Raw genomic sequence first — 21411 nt, forward strand, 5'->3', positions numbered from 1 at the left:
TATTTTGTGAATGCTGTGGATGCCATCCAGTGCCTGTAGGTGAGTTTTTTTGTTTTTTTTAAGTTCACAAATCCTCATCTTACCAAAATAACTATGCATTATGCAGGAAAAGCTTGGTTCTCCTTGCAGTAGAAATTTTAAGGGATTTTTCAACTCCCTGCAGTTCATCTACAGCTCGCAGTTTATTTAATACAGCCAGCCTGGTGATGAGCAGAGCATTTAATGATCACCATTTCTTTTTAGAAAGGGACATCCGCAAATGTTTTTCGAAAGGGAAATTGGATGATTTAGGAACTGATAATTAGGAAGCAAGACAATAATCTAGACATGGTGAACAGGAGGCAGAAGAACCAAACACAAGCAGTTCTGCAGGTCCCGTTGTAGCTACAGCAGAATGTATCCATGATGTTGATGCTCCTGTAAATTATATTGGTGTGTATTTTAATTCATCAAAAAAGCGAACAGATGATTTTAAATACAATCCACTAATAAATACGTATACCCCCACCAAAAAATATGACTTGGAGAGGAATTCACTTGGTCCGCGCTGTTTCCATCATGTTTGGATTGATTCATATTCACCATGGCGTAGCTAATCTCCACAACTGAAAAGGTTAAATTTGCAAGTATTACACAGTTTTTCCACAGCTAGTTCATCATGGGACTCAAGGAACATTCATAACTACGCCTTTCACTAAATATAAAGACCTCCATGAAGGTGCAAGCCACCATGCTTCATCGTCTTAGCATGAAAACGCACATGTGTATGCAACTCAATTTTTGGCGATCAGAAAGAAACTGGAAACCAGTATTGTTTGCCAAATAGACAGCGCTGTGAAAAGGCAAGTTGAAGAAAATCAGTAAAAGTTACTTCCAATTTTGTCCACTACCTTATTTTGTGGCACACATGACATTGCTTTGCGTGGGGAAAAAAGTACAATAGGAAACATGCAAAGTCTGTACCAATTTCACATTGAAACAGGCGATGTGATTCTAAATTGCACGTTATACATCAGTTTGATTTGAAACTGGATAAATTACAATATGTGAAGAAACATTAAGAGAAGATCTAGTATCCTTAGTTAGTATGTCAAATGGATTTTCAGTCATTGCTAATGAAAGTGCTGACATATCTGGAAAAGAACCGATGTCAGGCGGAGTATGTTTTGTAGGCAAAAGTAGCACTGTAGCGGTCATCAGAGAAGAATCCCTTAGATTTACAACTTTAAAAGAAATAGATGCTATCTCAATTGCAAACATGATTATGGATCCATAATCCTATCTGCAAGTTTTTAACTTTAATTCAAAATTCGTTTTTAAATTTTAGTTAATGTAGGGAGGCTTAGTGGCATTGTGGAATGCTTGGTGGTTTGTTGTTCATTATCGATTCTGCAGATCTTTAAAAAAGAAATAACTTATTTGGACCCTTGAGAATCATGATGGCTCTGCCGTACTCTTGCTTGGTGATCGACTAAAAGGGAGACCTGGGACATTGCAATAAATGTGGTTTACAGTGGTGACTATAAAATGTCCTAGCTATCGTAACGGAAAGTTTCAATTCTATTAAGGACTCAGAGGTAAGTTTTATGCTGTCCTTTCTTCACTTTATTGCAATAGCAGTCTTAATTTTTAATACAACTTGTCTTTATAACAAAATTTTCCTTCATCCGTAGGAAACAACACAAACAAGCAAAGTCCATCCAATTACCTTGCTGGGTATCCTTCATAGTCTCTTGTCTCCTTCACTCTGCCTCTTTCTTCACTTTTCAGCCCCCTAGTTAAGTTCCCTATAGGGTCTCTCTGTGGCTGAGGGGTTTTCCTGACTGTTTTTTTGGCTGTTTAGGAAAGGGTTGTTGTTGTTCTCAGTGTTGATAGAATTTGATGAGATTTTGCCTTGCAGGCTAACCTGTGGGATCGCTGTACTTGTACTCTTGTGTGGTGTTCATGGTCAATATCACGATGAGGTGAAGTCCTCCTCGCAGGCTCTGCGACCAGTGTGCAGAGGGAAGATTACGTTTAGAGGCAGCAAGCCGATCTTGGAGTCCTGCTACTTTCACCCGGATGCCCTGAGGGGTTCTGTATATGCATATTGGCAATCCCCCGGTCACATCAAAGGACCAGCTATTATAAGCACTACCCTGAGGTTGTAGATCAGCATTGGGGACACTGACCCTGGATAAGTTTGTTCAGTGATAATGAAGGGTGATCCGTGTACCGGGCTGTAGCCCTGAATGAGCGGCACCGCGGACCTCCACATTACAGTGGTCTCCCAGTCCATACATTCTAGTGATGCAGTTCTCACAGGTCCCTCCTCTCATGTCCCCTCCCTAGGGAGGAGGAGCAAAATAATTCCCATTTATTGATGAGTTTTGTGAGGACATCGATTCCTCTATACATCGAACAGTCTCATATGCCTTGGCATCCCATGAGAAGACACTACAACAGCTAAGCCAGGGACGGTACTGCATGTGGGAGACGTGAGCGCTATTTTGTGATGGTGCATGCAGTCCCAAAGTGTTTTTATTATGGTTCTTTTTTAGGTCTCACCTAGGCAGCGCTTGCGCTGTCTCTTCAAGACATACTATATCTAGGATCTGGGTTTGAAAAAATGCTCATCTTTTTCATTGGTTCCTGTTGATGCCCTTTAGTAATGCTGCCTTTTCATTAGTGAATACACTTAGCAGTCCCTCCTTTTGGAATTTTGTATCTTCCCACGAGGGCTGGCCCTCTTACATGTGTTCTTACTGTTCATGTTATTCATACTTAGAGAGAACTCTTTTTTTTTTTAAGTTGGCCTGCGTCTTTGCTTGTTAACTGCTCTGTTTTTACTTCGGTCGCATCATTTGCTTCCTGTCGCTTATCTCCCCATGCCTCCTCCTCACCTCTCCCACAACATTGCTTTGGTTGATTCATGTCCCTTAATCTCGCTTTGCCTTCCCTTCACCCCTCCCACAAAACTGTTTGCAGGCCCCCTACCTTTCCTCTGAGGCCGCTGCTGTTTTTCAATTTGCCGTCTACCCCCCACCCCGCACTGCACGTCACTGCTTGCCCAACCAGAGATTGCAGCATTGAATTCTCATGTCATTTTACATGAAACTCTTTTATTTATATAGTGCACCTAGCCATGGGCTCGGGGACATTAAACAATCCGCTCACTATCACAGGATGTTGAGCCGACAGCAGACTCGAACACTGATCCCCCAGGTCACCAGTCAGCAGCTCTTACCGCTGTGCCATATCCTTTTCCTTGTCATGTTGCAGGGTGCAGGACCATATGTGGCCAAAAGAGGTCCCAAGGGACACCTAGTTGACAGCCTGTGGTACTGCATCCTCACAACACTACTTGTTTTTTAGCAGTTGTAGCGCACACCTGACCGGAAGGTATTAGAGCTTTTTACGTAAGCACCAGTTCTCCAGGTCCAAAGTGGCAGCTCGCAGCGCTAACATTTTCCAACGAGGACATTTGTATTATAATCAGCGTGATTGCTCTGTGAACTAATACGAATCAGTGTTTAATTTCACTTTGTAATTAGGCGTGCACATTTGGGTGCGCTTCAGTGTCTACGCACACTAAGGAAGGCACCACTTTCTTGTTATTTTGTTTGCAAATGTAGCGCTACCCCAATCCAAAGGAATTGGAACACTTTACGGGAGCACCAGTTCCAAAGTGGCAGCTCATCGTGCTTACATTTTCCAACGAGGACACCTGACTGCATCAGGCCCACTTGCTGAAAACTATGACTTCAGCAAACTGCTCTAACTCTTTCTTTCTGCTCATATCCTTAATTTTTTTCCCCTGTGAAATGTATCTAAAAAAGAAACAAACACTTGGCTGCAAATGTTTTTTTCTGACATTTTTCTAGTCCAAAGTCCAGCCTCGGAACGGAAACAAAAAAAGGATCAAAATTTAAAAAGTAGTCAGATTGGTTTTGTTCACAACCACACACATTAGTGCCACTTTACAGAGTTTGCCAGTGAAGCACTACTTTTGTTTTCTCTTTTTTTCACAACGTTTTTTTTTTTCCCAAGTGGGGAAGTACACCATTCCTGGAGGTACTACAGTACCTTGTTGATTCGTACAGTGGAAAATGCTTCTTGTCTTTGGCCCAATCGCAATAAAACCAACCAATTACTTTAGCTCCCTCACTACACTGTAGGGGCTCCCTTCTAAATATGATGAACCCCATTCCCCCTCACCACACTCATCTCACACCGTCTGCCTCCTTACAGTGTTCACTTCTCCTCTGCCTCTAGCAGCTGCCCCCTCACCCCTTCTCTCTCTCACTCTCACTCTCACTCTCTCTCTCTCCCTCACTCTTATTCCCTCTTTGTGTCTCTGTCTCGCTCCTCCTCAATTGCTAAAGACCATGACTTAAACAAACAGCTCTTACCCCCTCTTTCCTCTCCTTTCCTTTATTTTTCCCCCGTGAAATATTTTTTTTTTAAACTTTGGCTGTAAATGTCGTATTTTTCAGACATTTGACTATTCCAAAACGCAACCACGGGACTGAGAAAAAAAAAAGGTTACAAATATGAAACAAAAAAGAAAACTAAATAAAGCAATGCAGAATGGCCAGAATTTATTCACAACCAAACACATTAGCGTTACTTTACAGCGTTTACCAGTAAAGTGCTACTTTAGTTTTCTCCGCTTTCTTGGAACAACATTGTTTTCCCCGGGTGGGGAAGTGCACCATTCCTGGAGGTAGTGCAATATCTGGTTGAGGCGTGAAGTGAAAAACATTTAATGTGATCCTTAATTGCGGTTTTCCTTATTTTTGTTTATAAAATGTGTACCAGGGTTCTGTGTTCGGGGATGTGGTCTTTTTAAACCATACTGCTTAAGTTTTGTAAGGATATACACAATGGACATTGAAACAGGTTCCTGTTTCAATGTTCATTGTGTATATCCTTACAAAACTTAAGCAGTATGGTTTAAAAAAAAACATACTGCTTAAGTTTTGGCTTATTATGGCAGGAAGCCGCGAGTTTATAAAAGTCTCCGCAGACTGTTTATGGATCAAGGACTATTTGATGTCTGGAGTAGGCTTAATCCTGGTCAGCCAGGCTATACGTTTTTTCCAGCTCCCCATAAAAAATTGGTTCGATTGGACTATTTTTGTGTTTCCTATTCTTTGCTGGGTAAGGCGACCATACTTACTTGGCCAAGGTTTATCTCTGACCATAACCCTGTAGTTTTAGATATTGAGCTTGATACGTTTATCCCACGTAACTCTGAGTGGACATTTGATAGAAAACTGTTGTTAGATTTGGGGTACTGCAATCGTATTAGGGATTGGATGTCCAGTTTTTTTAAAAATAAATAGGAACTCTGCTTCAGGAGGGATGCTGTGGGACGCATTTAAGGCGGGACTCAGGGGTGAGACCCTTAGCTTCGCAGCTCAAAAACGTAAAAATATGAAGGCAGCTTTGGACAAGCGTATCCGGGATTTAAGTAATGTTGAGTGTGAGTTGGAAAAAAAAATCAAAGAAGGAGCGGATTTAACTGTTACTGAGAAAGCTCGCTATTAATAGATCTGTAGTATTTCAACAGTTTGCCGATGAGGTTGCTGCTAAGTTTCAGCTCCATAAAAGAGAGTGCTATGAGTATGGGGAGCAGACTGGAAGAGTCCTCGCTAATCGACTCCGTCAAAGAGAGATGCAAAACAAAATTATTAAAATTAAAGATAATCAGGGAATACTCCAGGAAACTTCTCAAGGGGTGCGGAAAGCCTTCCAAACTTTTTATGAGGCTTTATATTCTAATGAGGAAATGGATAAGGTGGATAGCTATTTAGCAGGGATCATGTCCTCTACAGAAAAGCATCTTATCAGAGACAATTACAATGGAAGAGGTGGAGGCTACCCTCCTCTCACTTCCGCGCGGTAAGGCGATGGGCCCTGATAAAATACCACTGGAGTTCTATGTTATGTTCAGGGCGGAGTTGGGGGCAGAGTTACTGTCTATAATTCAATATGCTTTTGAAGGTTCTCCGCCGGATTCATGGGCTAAAACGACAATCATGGTTTTTAAGAAGAAGGGGAAGGATGGGTTACAGCTTGGTTCATACCGACCCATCTCTTTAATAAACGCGGATAGTAAAATGTATTCAAAATTACTAGGAGAGTAGCTAAAGTCATCACTTCAATTGTTTCAATACGTCAGCACGGCTTTATTGCCGGTCGGGGTACTACGGATCATATAAGTCGGGTCATATCCCTGTTGGACTGGGCACAGGCGAAGGACTCCCAGATGGGGATGGCCCTGTTGGATGCCGAGAAGGCATTCGACAGGGTCTCCTGGGACTATCTATGGTCAGTTCTCATTTGGAAGGGATTCCCTCCCGACTTTCTGAAGGCTGTACAGGCCTTATATAGAAAGCCAGTTGCTACCGTTAGGGTTTCAGGGGTGGAATTGGAGGAGTTTAAAGTGTTAAGGGCTACACGACAGGGATGTCCTTGTTCGCCTTTCCTCTTCGCTCTTTATATAGAACCATTAATTTTTAAACTGGAACACGATTCATTAATTATTCCCGTTAAACCTCAGCTACATGATGTTAAAGTCTTAGCCTATGCTGATGACTTGGTAGTTTTGTCTAGCGATGTGGTTAGTGCATTAAACAGAATTGAGATTTTGACTAACGAATTTGCAGGGATTTCAGGCTTCAAGTTGAATCTAGCTAAGACTCAGATTTTACATTCAGAAAAGGGATGCCCAGCAGACCCCAAAATAGTTGACGAGGTTGTATACCTGAGTATTAGAATCTCAGCGAAAGTACAGGATATCCCAGCCTTAAATACTGATCCTATTGTTGTAGATGCTAATAAAACTTTGGAGAAATTAGATCATTTGTATTTGTCACTTTATGGAAGAAGTAATGTTATTAAAATGTTAATATTTCCGAAATTTTTATATATATTTCGGGCAATTCCGTTATCGTTTCCCAATTCTCTATTTTTGAGGATAGAAAGGATGTGCTCTTGGTTTTTATGAAGCTACAAAAGGGCGAGAAGAGCCATGAAGTGGCTCTATTTACCTAATATTCGTGGGGGGTGCTCCATCCCTAATTTTCGTTTTTATTATTACGTATCGCTGGTCCAGCATTTTGGGATCCTGATTTTTGGAGAAAGAGCTATCCAGGATCCGGCTACCTCTCCTACCATCTACAAATTAGTTCTGGGCTCAGAAGCTCGCCATGTATTAGTTAGTTAGGGTTATAGAGCCAAGTTATTATAAAAAAAACTAGATTTAACATTCTTTTAGCTGCGTTTTTTGTTTGGAAAAAGATATGTGCGTTGTCTAAGATAAAGGAATTTAACCGTTACACACCGATTGGCTTGCCGGGGGCTCCCTCAACAGTTTTTATGGATTTTGTTGCGCGGAAGTGGCGTGCGGCCGGTATTGGGACAGTCGGGGATTTATGTGAACATAGTCAAATAATGTCATATGTCTCATTGAGCGAGAAATTTGCTCTTGATAAGGGCAACTTTTTAAAATACTTACAGCTGCGAAGCTTTCTAGACAAAGCTATTATGAAGGGCATTTGTTCATTAGAGGGAATACCTATTCATGAGGCTATAATCCTTAGGGGGAAGTTGGAGCAAATGTATCAAGAACTTACTCGGGGGCAGCATGGTGATCTCCTTATACAAGAAAAAAATGGGAGAGAAGGCTTGGGATCCCGAATATAGATTTACAGGAGTCTTTGGAAATGGCTAGTTCTATTTTGCTGACTGGGAGTCTAAAGAGTCAGTGTTATATGTCATTTTTGACCTGTATTATACTCCTCCTAAGATTGCAAAATGTTAGACTGGAAGGGGGGACAAATGTTCTCGGTGTGGTGAGATAGCAGCTGATGCTGCACATATGTTCTTTTTGTGTCCGTCTTTAGCCCCCTTTCTTTATGATTTGGAGTACTTTTTTAATTCCTCCTTAGAAATACCGGTAACTCTTAATTCGGGTTTGGTTCTGTTTGGCAACGAATCCGATATAAAAATTAGCAAAAGCTTAGCACCACAAAGGGGCTTTTTATTTTTATGTATGGCTGTGATGCGCCTTTGCATAACCTCGCAGTGGTTGAGTTCGGATCCACCCCTCTTCTCTGAATGGAGGGCTAGGATTCTTGCTCTGTATCATATGGAAATGGCTCTTTATAACCTGAAAGGTCATAGAAGAAAGCTATTTGGTGAGCAATTATGGGCACCAATAAGAGGTTGGCTGTGATTAAAGGTGATAGTTAAAAGGTTGTATGTAAGGAACCTGTGTTTATTTTGTATTTGTATTGTATAACGATAGGTTTTTATGTAACCATAATGAGATCTGATACTGCTGAATAAAAAATTTAACTATTACAAAAAAAAAAAAAAAAAAAGACAGCAAAGCTCTTAAAACAACAAGCTATATTTCTGTTTGTATATAAAAATAATTCTTGACCTGTGGTCTGGGAACTGCTGGGGGTCCGCAAAGCTTAGCCAGGGGGCCTAAGACAGCTTAGATAATAAAATAATAATAACCGATTAATAAGGTGTATATAAATAATGACACAAAATATACAATATAAGATGTTGAAACATTCTTTAAATTTGAAGGAATTTGAAATTGGAAGCTTAAAACTAAGGTAGTATCCTCCGATTGATTCATGGAAGCAGCATAAATGCATAAACAGAATAAGTACGGGACAATGGATGTTCTCAATTGAATTTGGAAAAAGCTCCAACATTTTCATTTAAATTACGTTTTTTTTCTGTATTTGTTTGCGAATTAAACAAAACCGTTCATCATTTGGAAAAAAAAAAAACAGGTTCCTTACGAACCTGTAGTCATATTCATAACTTTTCAGGCAAAAACACTCAAATGATTTCTGATAATAAGTGTAAAAGCGTTAACGTAACTTTCGTTCCTGCTTGCATTTCACATGCTCTACTTAATCGTGCATTCCCTATGATTGTTTACTGTTTCCAGGTTGTTGTTACCTTTTTTTCTCAGCCAGCATATTACTTTTGTCTCCTCTCCCTCATAACCTATTTACCATTTTCTGGTTCTCCTGCGTGGCGAGGTCATACGAATGGCCATAGCGATATGCAAATATCATCACGCCACTGCATACAAAAAAACAAAAGTAAAAAACCTTGCCATTTTCAACGCCAAGAGCTCTAACTTTCACAAATGTAAAATTGATTGCATTGCAAATACTTATTTAAATGTCCATTCCACTACAAACCAAAACACATGGGTAAAAGAATCTGGCCGTTTGTGAAGGCAAAAAATGCTTTTCCGATGTAGCAATCCCAGTTTGGCGATTCGGTAACCTCTTACCGAATAGCACAATGGGTTTGCGATTTGGTATTAGGAAGGGGCGTCCCTTCCTAATAGCGAATCGCATTGGTATGTATGGATGTTTTGTGACGGTAAATGCGGTCACAAATCATTCGCATTTTACCACCTACTTCAAGCAGGTGGTAACCAATTTGCAAATGGGAAGGGGTCCCCAATCACTGCCATTCTTATTTGGCAACTGCTATCATCTTTAAAGCAATATCTGTGAATTGTGCTTGTACTGTGACATGATGTTCAGTTAACTTCACTCTGAATGTTTCGTCTGGCTACCTCGTCAACAATAGTTCTCTTTAACCTGTAGCAGCAGCCACAGGGGGATTATCTGGCATACCTAAAAAAGTAATGCCCCATGTACAAGCTTCTTGAATCCATGTAGCCCCCATTTCTTTATTTTTTATTGAGTTCATACCACCCTTTTAGGTGGTAAAGGAAAACAATGCAATAGGTGCCATATGTATAACACCCAGACAGCATGCTAGGTTACGTTTAAGGGTAGACCAAAAAGAATGAGTGGAGTTTGTTCACTTGGGATACATTAGGGACTGAATTGCCGATGTAGGCCCATTCCTATTGCCGGGAGAAGCGGGAGCGGAACAGGTTGTCGAAGGGACAAGACCTTTGGAGTATGTTTGACTACAAGGCTACCCCTTTCCGATCAGCATGAGAAATGTGTATTCCACTACAATCAGGCAGAATTTTTGCGTTTATTCCAGATGGAGAGAGAAGTATACCCTGCATATAATTTTCACGAGGGAACAGCTTTCTGTTACGTCACAAACCAATATATACTTTGTTTTGCCCTGAAGAAAACCCAGGACCGAACAGGCAGTTTACAAGGGCTGAAACATGTTGGAGGGCTGAAACATGTTGGCATGTCTTTAGGGTCATAGGACCATTACTTCTGAAAAGACCCTTGTTTTATATTTATTTTAATATCCACTACGTCCCCGCAAATAAAGGTATACCTGGGAAATGCAGTAGGATTTTTATCTTTAGACCCCCTGGCCTAAATCTTCTAAGCGCTCCCTGAAATACGGTCGAGCCCACCTAGGCCTTTAGGAGCCAGGTTGAACCAGATGATGAAGCATGACACCAATAGGGTGTGTGAGGGTTAATTAACAGTTGCCTCCTTTTCCGCAACCAGCGGAGTACGCTACGTAAGATTTACTTTGAGCTTGATGGTTCTGGATACCTTACCATTGTTATGGCCCATTCCACATACCAGAAACTGCTTGGATGCCCTGTCTCCCAAATTGTGAGTATATTATCTTTGGGTAAATGGATGGTCTGACCTAGCATATAAAAAAGTACTTGTCAGCCCATTTGATTAATGAGCCAGGTTTACAAACGCCATGGCTCAGGGTCTTTCTTTAACATTATAAGCCATTAATTGTAACAGAAAGTCAGTAGAAATGGTAAAACTTTGGATTGACGTTCTTGCAGGTCCAGACCCCTCAGTTTCTAAGCAGCTTTGTTCAGCACAAAGTTGAATCTTCCCATACTGATGCAATGGAAACTTTCAATTTAGAGTCCTTTAGCTGTCGTAACTTACTTATGTCATGGTGTGAGATAATGCTTCAAAGGAATGGGTTGAAGTTGCTAGACACTTTTATTTAAAAAAAGAAAATTAAATGTAGACACTATTTGTGTTCTTGTAGAATGTATTTTGTAAGGGAAGACCTGGGGTTTTCAGACCTTCCTTTCAGGGAAGGCTGAATCCATTGGAAGAGGGACTCAGTCACCCTATCCAGGACATGGTTATTGTCATCATAGGCTCTTCTGAATTCAGCGTCAGTTAATTCCTTTCCAAGCAACTGGCCACTTCCCTGTGCTGATGCGTCATCACCATAGTGCGTGTACCTTAGGCCGTTAATGCTGATTTGTTTCGTTAAGTGACCTGACATGCTTGTTGGTCAGCTGGACAGTGTAGAACCTGAAATGTCTGTGGCCCGTCACCAACACAAGGAAACCCCAATACTTTAATGTAATGTAGTCATAGTGGTACGATTTTCCTTTGAGTCAGTTCAGAAGCCCACATATGCAGCAGCTCATCCATCTAGACAGTCGAGATCCGACATGTCCAAACCTGATCAACTGCATTCTGTGAATGTCAGAAGGTCAACTGTCACTATCCACAGCAGATTTGCTCACTGGACTGACCTTTAAGACTAAAGTAGTTGTGTATAAAACCCTTCTCCTTAACAGCTTTTAATCTAAAGGTGACCCGAAGATTGGATGATAGATGACTGAATTTGTCCCCAGGAATGTTCAAATATCCAGTTACTGGGACCACTGATTTTGAAAGTGGCATGTTGATCAGCTTCACCACCATCAAATTAATCAGTGATGCTGATATTACACTTAAAGAATTATTCAAAACAGTTTATGTCGCCATAAGAGAGGTAATTTTGGAAATAACTATTCTCTACTCAGCAACTCTGAGGCAGGCATCATTTCACAAACAGTTGGTAAATTCACCACAACTATAATCCAACTCGCAACGATACCTGGTGGTGTGTAAAGCAGAAGCAGATTAGAGGCACCTCTGCACAGCTGCAGGAAAGGGCCTGCAACTGTCTTTACCATGTGCTTTGTGATGGAAATCTACTTGTTCTGGTGGTGAACACACTGCCGTTATTTACAGGATTAGTGTTGGACATGGTAAGGGTATATATGTATCTATATATCTTATTAGCATTTGTAAAGCGCACAGCTACCTCCAGAGAGGTGTTCCGGCACTGGGGGCCGTCGGGAAGATTAAACAAGCTATTGTCCAGAGTCACAAGGTGCTTTGCTAAGCTGTCACCGGGGATCAAACCGTGAGCCCCCGTATTCTGTAGTCAGTCGCCCTGGCTGCTGCACCACACCTCTTCCCTTCCAAAGGGTTTTTGGTACCTCTACGCTCAGTCTGCTTAGGGCAATGGTAATTCATGGAGAGAACCTCAAGGTAGACAGCATTGCTTAATTTTCTCAGTATATCAGTTTATTTTCCCACAGATTGATTAAAATATGTATTTGTTTACCTGTTATTGAAGACCTGTTGTGAACAATGTTATCTGTTATGTTATCAGTGTTTTATAGCATGCTAATCGCCCTTGATGGTATCCAGGCTCTCTGTAGTAGGTGTGTGAGGCCAGCTCTGGGGCTTACTCGAAAAGCCAGGTCTTCAGCTTCTTGCGGAAGCCAAGAAGAAAGGAGGAGACTTTGATGCGTGGTAGGAGGCTGTTCCAGGCTTTAGGGGCCAGGTATGAAGAGGCATGGCCCCCTGCTCTGCTGGTGTGTATGCGTGTTGTGTGGGCTAGTTAGAGACTGGCAGAGTGGAGGTGGTTGGAGGAAGTGAATGCAGCTGTTGAAGTACTGTGGAGAGCTTTGTAGGTGTGGGGAGAAGTTTGTGTGTGTGTTCACATGGTTATCGGGTACCAGTGGAGTTTACTAAGGTGTGGTGTGATGTGGGCTCGGCGTGGGAGATTGAGGACTAGTCTGGCTTCTGTGTTTTGGAAGGTCTGCAGTCTTGTGAGCTGTGTAGTAGTCCCTGTGTACACCGCGTTTCCATAGTCTAGTCTGCTGGTGATGAGGGCCTGGGTTACCGTTTTTGAAGATTTTCTTCGGCATCATTGCTGTGTTGAAGCAGGCCGAGACCACTGTGTTGACTTGTGGGGGTCATGTACAGTTTGTCGTCTCTAATGATTCCAAAGTTTCTTGCTAGCGAGCAGTGAATGGGGGAGGGTTGAAGGTCTGTTGGCCACTAGTTGGTGTCCCATGGCTAGTCTTTCTTCCTAAAGACTACCACCTCAGTCTTGTCCAAGTTCAATTTGAGGCAATCGGATTTCATCCAAATGGCTGCTTCTGTCATGCACGCGGTGAACTTCTTCCCTCTGTTTGGTGTTTTGTCAGAGAGGGACAGTATCAGTTGCGTGTCGTCCATATAAGTGAGGATGTTTATATTGTGAGCTCATATGCCATCTGCCAGCAGAGTCATGTAGACGTTGAAGAGTGTTGTGATAAGTGAGAAGCCACGTGGGACTCTGCAAATAAGACTTGTGTTTCAGAGGCTTAGATGGGCGTGTTGACTGTTTGAGTTTTTTCTGAGAAAGGAGCAGATGTATTCGCGGGTGCCTGCTTCGTGCAGTTGTTGGATTAGGATGGGGTGGGAAAGTGTGCTGAAGGCTTCTGATAGGTCTAGAAGAATGAAGGCTGCAGTTACCCCCGTTGAGGATCAGCCGTGTATCATCCGTTGCTGCTGTAAGGGTGGTTTTCGGTGGTGTGGTTTGGTCTGAATCCTGAGTGTATGATGTCGAGAAACTGGTGTTTAGCAAGGTGGTCTGAGAGACGCTTATTGATGGCTTTTTCCAGGACTTTGGTTGGGTAGAGAACGAGGGCTATCAGTCAGTAATTGCCGAGTTTGATCGGGTCAGCCGAGGGATTCTTTAGGAGGGAGTTTATGGCTGCATGTTTCCATGGTCCCTGGATGGTAGCTGTACTGATGGAAGTGTTGAGGATAGGAGTGAGAACCTTGCTGATAGTGATTGCTCCTTTGTTGAAGGCGTGGTGGGGTAGGAGTCCCCCGGGGCTCCAGAATGAATGGCCTTCATGGTTGTTGTGGTTTCGTCTGTGCTAATGGTGTCCCAGGGCGGTTTCTGGAGATTGTCAAGGGTCCGGTTGCTGGGGGAAGATGCTATATATGGTTGAGATTTTGCTGCAGAAGAAATTTGAGAGGTCTTTGCACAGGTCCTATTATGGATTGATGTTTCCCATCACAGCTGTGGGTGTGGTGAAGTCTTCGATAATTGCAAAGATTTATTTGTTGTTGTTGGCGCTGGCTTTTATTTGTTGGACTAGAGCCTTCCTCCTGGTTTCTCGGATGAGCTGGTGATATCTACTCTGGGCGGCTTTGAAGGTGTCTTTTTCCATTTCCCCTTTACTGGTTCTCCATTTCGGTTCCTGTCGTTTGCAGCATTGCTTGGTCATTTCTGACATCTTCTGTGTACCAGCAGGCTTGTGTTCTGGTGTTCTGGTGTTTGCTGTGCTGCTTCGTTTCAAAGGGTCAGTGGTCTTTGGTGGCTCTTACTCATGATCGGATTTCTTTCTTGTCTTTCTAACTTCGTTGCTCTCTGCATGCATCTATGGCTGCTGTTTTTTAATTGATTTTCTAAAAGCATAAGAAAATTAATTTGAAGGTGGCCGCTGCACATGCGCAACCAAGGCGGTCCTATATATATTTTTTTAAGCATTGGGTAAGCCATTTGGATTTATAGGCAAGACCCATTGGTTTTGGTAATAATTGTTATCTTTTTTTAATTGCCAATTAAAGTGTCCATCTCGGAAGCATTGGTATCTGATGCAGTAAAACATGCAGTTGTTATCTTGTTGAGACACTTATCTCACCATCCCCCCTGCTTACCCATTTCATTGTCATGCCATTTCTGGTTGTCAAGTGTACTGAAATGATTCAGTTGTGCTGGTTGAAAGGAAATCTGTGTGTGAACATGCCAGAATGACATTTTTGAAGTACAAAGGGAAACATTTAGCGAAATTAAACTGAATGCAACTTTCATTACTTGGCTTAAATTCAGCTAATTGGTTAAAGATGGCATAACCAGTAAGGACAAATGTTTATCCATAGTATTGACTAATCTGTTAGTTTTCATTGTTCTAAATGCTTTATGTTCTTTTCACTGTATTCTTTTTGTACTGTACTGTTCAATGATCACACAGGGTCCACATATTTTAATGTAATATTTGCATTCTTCGCTTCTTGCTACTTAGATGTGTATTCAGGTTTCAGGCCACGTTTATTATTCCTTTGGTTTTCAACTTTGATCTACATTGTTTTCCTTTTCTCCACAGGTATTCGTTGAAACTTTAGACAAATGTTTTGAAAACGTCTGCGAGCTCGACCTCATTTTCCATGTTGACAAGGTACTGTAGTGATCTGTGGTATCAATTGAACCGAATGTTCTGCTTAACAAGCATGTGGTTCAGCCGGCTTTTGATCGAATGGTTAACAATGTCACCCTTGTGGGCTCCGAATTTCAGCCGGGGCTGTTGATAACATCCTGTAAAGTGACTGAATTTGTCCACAAGAATGTTTAAACTATTGCATAAATACACCCTTGAAACGGACAGACCTGGATGTAATGTTACAAATACTTAAGAATTGGTGTATTTTCATCTTCAATTTTTTGAAGTCTTTGAACTATTGGTGTTATGGCTTTGATTGTAATATGCAAATGTCTGTTTTATATTTCCCGAGCTTGGGTTTGATCGGGAATAAATAGCTTCCTTAGCACAGTAAATCATTCATGTGCACACGCTTTTCTCTTGCCCCTTCCAAAAACTGTCAGTACAATTGTATGCCGAAATGTTTTTTTAGGTCTTTCTGTAGGCAGATTTAGCTGTCTATTGCAGACCTATTTTCAACACTTATATTTACTGTGGGCTTTGGTTCAGTCCTTTGCTTATGATGGAATGGCTTGTTAACTTATCACGGGTCCCTGCTGTGATTGGATGAATTAGATCTTTCCACTGCTGTTGTCCAGGAAAAATGTGCTCTGCTGTCCATTTCCTGAATGTGATGTCTTTTCTGGCATGGATTGCTCTAAGAGAAGTGTAGTGCCAGCCATGGAATCTTCTGTCTAGCTTGCAGTACTGAGATTTAAGATGTGGGTCAGTTTGAAATGCTGGGTGCATGGATGGACTGTTTAATAAAGTGCTCTTATGAAATTCCGCATCATCCTGTGTGAATTTATGTGGAAGCTGGTACCACATTTTAGCTACGACCTTCGAGAACCTGATGCCTGAAAGTAGCACCTCAACATAAGCTGGTCGGTTTATAAAACTCTGCAAATGTGCATGGTAGCAGCCTGGCTAGAAGAAAAAAGATGTACTCATTGAGGGCATGAGGAATATTAAGATACAGAACTAATTTCTATATGCAAGGGCCTGGTCCTATGAATGTAAGAATGGTGACTTCTTACAGAACATATAAGGGTGCATTTACTGCAATGATAATGACTGGTATCATTACTACTCAGCTGTAGCCTCCTTATGTAGGACATAGAAAAGGAGCAAATATGGCTAGTCTTGTGGAAGTGAATATGTAAATATATTTAGAAGCCACACCCTCTCTGTGACCCGGCCTGCTGAAAACAAAAACATAGTCCACTTTATACCAATTTCTTTCCACTTTCAACAAAAGATATTCAAGAGCATCTGTTCTTTTCATAATGCTCTGGTATGCCGAGTTTGAAGGGGCACTAGTGGATACCGCTGGGGCCTCTAGTAACTCTATAAGATATCTGTCGTTATGGACCTTTTAGTTACAGCCTGAGGTACTTCTCCTTTTTTCAGAAATACGTGTCTGACTCCCAAGTATCCTGCTTCAGAAAAGATGTGTTTCTGACGCCTATAATGACAATGGTTTTGCAGTCTCATTATAGTAGCGTCATATGCTTTGCTCCGCAGACTGTAGTAAAGGCCTTTTGTTACTGCACTCTGCATCAGAAAAGGTGTGTTTTCGACTCCAAGAACCTCTAGTAATGACCTAAGTGACTGCAATCTGTTCCAGAAAAGGATTGATCTCTGAATCCAGGGACGTCCAATAATTCCCCACGATACTGCACCCTGCTTAAGAGACTGTTTGTGCCTATCTCAAGGGACCGCCACTAATCACCTGAGGTACTACAGCTGGCTACAAAAAAAGACTTGTGTCTGACTCAGGTAGTCTGCAATAGAAGGGATTTCTGTCTGAGTCCAAGGTCCACACCTCTGGTAGCTCCACTGGCTCCCGATACACAAACTCGCTTCTTTCAAACTCGTGCCTTCAAGGCGCTACACAAGTTTAGCCCTATCTACCTGTACAGTCTTATCTCCTTCCATCACCCATCCAGACCCCTCCTCTCTGTAGGACTCCTACGCGCACACACACCTGTTCAGCTCCAGGGTACTGTTGCGGGTGATAGTGCACTTTACAGATACTCCTAGTATAACCGAGACATCCAGCACCTACCTAAGGTAGTGTAACCTGCTACAGCAAGGACATATATCTCTGTAAACTAATGTAGCTGTACTAAGTACTGCAAGCCTAATACAGGAAGGAAACATGTCTGACACCAGCAACCTCTAGTAAAATCCCAACGTGTCTGACTCCATGGAGTTCTAGTAACGACCCAAGGCATTGCAGTTTGTTTACAGCAAGAACATATGTCTGTCAACTGAGACCTAGTAACAGTCCGCAGTACTGACTCGTGGGACCACTAGTAACGGCCTAAGGCACAGCAGCATGTTTACAGAGGACATTTGGCTGACTCTAAGGTCCTCTAGTGACCGCTTAATTAGGCCTAGGCGGAGCTTGCGGAGTTTCACTCCACAGAATTCTGTGGCGTTACTGGAAATCTCTGCGGAGTAGGACCCACTCTTTAGAAGGCATGGTATATTTTCACCCGTAAGTACACACATCACGTGTAATTCTCTCTTTATAGAGTGAACCCTCGGGCACAGTGTCCCCTGTTGAAGAAACTCGTGCTCACCCCAGACCTCATTCCCCTCATCATGGGCCCTCGCGCCTAGCGTCCTGCAATTCCTGCCTCACTGCGCTCATCCTCATTCTCAGGCACCTTCTACTGACTATTCATGTCACACACACAGTTCTCACATGCTTTTCCCTCTTCATAGAACACTCGCTCGACTTCAGGTGCAATCCTTCTCACACGGCACAGTTTGCTGAGCAAACACTGGCCTTCGGACCTACTTTGAGGCAGTTCCCAGCTGATGCCACTGATCTGTGACACTGATCCGGCTGCTTGAATTGAGACTTGAGAATCGGGGACTCCCTAGACTCATCTGTTCAGTGTATTTACCAGATTATATTTATCCTTTACTGACATGGATTATTGAATTAAAACTGTTGCTATTGCCAAAACGTTGCGGATTCAAATGTACTGCGCTGCATACTTGAATAGAATATGGCGTATCTGAAAAGAACGCTGCCTCTGCATGTGGCAAGGTCATAGGCGAATCAAAGGTCTTATAATGCTTCCTCTAGACATTTACTGGGGATCAAGGTCCATAATCATAGACATTTTAACTGATTTTATAGCACACACAGAGGGCGTGTCTGCCTTACTGTACACACGGTACTTTTGTCGCAAGGCAGCATTGTTCTGAATCCATTTCATTTCATTAGTCTTTATTATCGATATATTTCATCAAGAAAGACAATTACAGAATAAAAGTGCAAACATAAAAATCTAATGACTCCTGTTTCTAATAAACCAAACCCAGGCCAGAAATTTAGCCACAGCAACTACAACACATTCACCGGTATCAAATCTCAGAATTTTTAGGGCTACAAACCCCTGTCTAGTTCCCAATGTGCGACATAAGGGTTTAAGCCACTTAGCCCGGGGGGCAGCATAGGCCGGGCAAACAAAAAATATGTGCCCAACTGAGTCAGCGCAATCAGTACACCAGCTACAAGAATCACAGGTTGCACCCTTCCTTTTTTTTGTAAAAGATTTAGTCGGTAAGGTGCCAACTCTAAATTGGTGGTATAGTTTTCTGTCTCTGGGCCTGGTAATAATGTCCCAGTAGGCTTCTAGCAGAGGGGTGTTTTTATGCTCTAGAAACCTGCCTGACAAGGACTCAGCTGGGACTAAGGATAAATGTTTTTGTAGCACCATTGACCAATAAAGGATTTTAAAAAGTTTCTTGGGGGGAAAAGGGTTAGTAGCCGGGTTGGTCCATAGAATTCCCAGACCCATAGATTCCAAAAGTTGACTAACTAGCCTGAACCAGGTAATGTTACTGGCTCCCATAATGGACCGGACATCGAGAAATGCCTTAGCATAGGGGCCTAACTCCGGGACCGTCCAAAGTCTCCTCCAAAAGGCCAGTGGTTTAAACCTAGCAATGTCGTCAAAGGAATGGCAGCCAAGGTCCAGCAGGAGCGGTTTCACTGGGGTGGAACAGGGGAGGCCCGTAAGCATTCTGAGAAATTTTACGTTGTGCCTTAACCAAAGGAGAAAGATCAGCAAAACCCCAAAGTTCAGCGCCGTATAGAATCGCTGAATTAACCCTTGCATTATAGATTTTAATGGGAGGGCCTATCATTTTCGACTGGGATTGCTTTTGTTCTTTAATCAGGCACCCAGAAAGCTGGGCAAATTTAAGAGTTAAAACATCTATTTGCGGCCTCCAGTCCAACTTATTTTCAAAAACCACCCCCAAATAAGTCATGACATTAGTTTGTTCGAGTAAATTGTTATTCATGGACACATGGCCTTTCACACGTCTCCCTTTATTAAAGACCATGTATTTGGTTTTTGAAACATTTACTGACAGGTCAAAGTCGGAGCAAAAGTTGACAAATACATTCAAAGCCACCTGTAACCCAGACAAAGTCTGGGATAGGAGTAGGGTGTCATCGGCAAACATGAGGAGTGGAATTTTAGTACCTCCCAACATGGGGGCGTCCGTAGGTGTAGATGAAAAGTACTGCACAGCTCTATTTATGAATAACAGAAATAGAGTAGGCGCAAGGACGCACCCTTGCCTGACACCCCTACTAACTTTGAATCTGTCGGTAACCTGCCCCTGTTTCCCCCATCGAACTTGCGCAAAGTTGTTTTCATGCAACCTGATAACGATGTTCAGGAGATCTGTCGGCATCCCTAGCTCCTCTAATGCACCCCAAAGTTTAGTCCTATTGACTAAGTCAAATGCTGACCGCAGATCTACAAAGGCAGCATATAATGTACCACCACATAGATAAACCGTTTTCCAGACGATCAGTTGAAACTTGAACGCCTGGTCGATGGTGCTTGTGCAAGATCTGAAACCGGCCTGCAGGGGTGAGATGATATCCTCCTGCTCGATCCAGAGCTGGATTCTTGCCAGGATCATTCTTGCAATAATTTTTTGAACAGAGTCAATTAGACTAATGGGGCGGTAGTTCCCCGGGCAGGAGCGGTCACCTTTTTTAAAGATGGGCAGAATCTCAGCACCCCTCCAAGAATCCGGAATGGCAGCCCCCTTAGCTACAGCATTTGCTATGAGTGCGATGTAAGGCACCCAGTTGCCAAGGTCGGATTTGAAGAGGTCCGCGGGAACACAATCTATGCCTGGTGCCTTACCACTAGGTACCCTACTTAGAGCCGACACAACCTCTTCACAATCAAATTTAAAAATCGGGGAGGTGGACAAATCCCTGGTTAATGGGGGGGCGATCCCCTCAGCCAAGTTTGTATCCGAAAACTGAGATTCAAAATGCGACAACCAGATGTCCGGGAGTACATGATTAGTAGGGACCTGGGTGCTCGGAGAATTGCCCCACTTAACAATGTGCCAAAAGAAGGTTAAATTCCTATGTTTACTAGCAGCCAAAAGGTCATTCCAATGGTCATTGTCCCAATTTTGTTTGGCCATGACTTTAGCCTTGCTGTAGTCTTTTCTAGCTAGTCTAATGGCAAGCTGATTTCTATTAGTGATAGCAGATTTCAGTTTGCCATAAGACTCACGGCAAGCTTTATTATACCAAGAAGTTGGTTTTAAGGTAAGTGATATCTTGGCCTTACAAGGTTTGGAAAAGAGAGACTTGAGGCCATAGAATAGATTTTCATGTATTTGGGTGGACTCACTGACAACTTCCTCAGGGCTCCGAAGAGCCTTTAAGTCCTTCAATGCACAAGAAACCTTAGAGCTGATCTCAGATAGTACAACACTGTCGATGGCGACCTTATCCCAGCGCACTCTCCGTTGGTTGTTAGTGAGGAGTGTGTCGGCAGTCACTATCTCTGAGGGTTTATTTCTATGGGCTAGGCAAAAAATATAAAACTCAAAACTAATGGGTTATGATCACTCTCTGGGCGGTCTAAAACCACCATATCACAAAGTGTAGGCCAAAACTCCACTTTGATTAGGACATAATCGATTCTGCTACAACGTCGACCACCGGAAAAAGTCATCTTGCCATTTTTATCGGACGGGGTCCGTCCGTTGGCAGCCCTATAGCCACGCTCCATACATAAGCTCATCCACTGGATAGCTGATTCTGTCCACCTCTTGATAGGGGGGAG

The 21411-nt window shown here is 42.5% G+C and overlaps 1 protein-coding gene across 2 annotated transcripts in view; it reads left to right on the forward strand.

Annotated features, from left to right (window-relative positions):
* The window catches only part of AP3S1 (adaptor related protein complex 3 subunit sigma 1), a 172765-nt gene that overhangs the window by 56774 nt on the left and 94580 nt on the right, over positions 1-21411 (forward strand). For both annotated transcript variants that reach the window (XM_085632642.1, XM_085632643.1), the window contains exon 4: positions 15185-15256. In XM_085632642.1, coding sequence (XP_085488768.1) covers positions 15185-15256 — 72 coding nt within the window. The remainder of the gene's footprint in view (positions 1-15184; positions 15257-21411) is intronic.

The sequence above is a fragment of the Triturus cristatus genome, chromosome 2_1, assembly GCF_964204655.1.
Source record: "Triturus cristatus chromosome 2_1, aTriCri1.1, whole genome shotgun sequence".
NCBI lineage: Eukaryota > Metazoa > Chordata > Amphibia > Caudata > Salamandridae > Triturus > Triturus cristatus.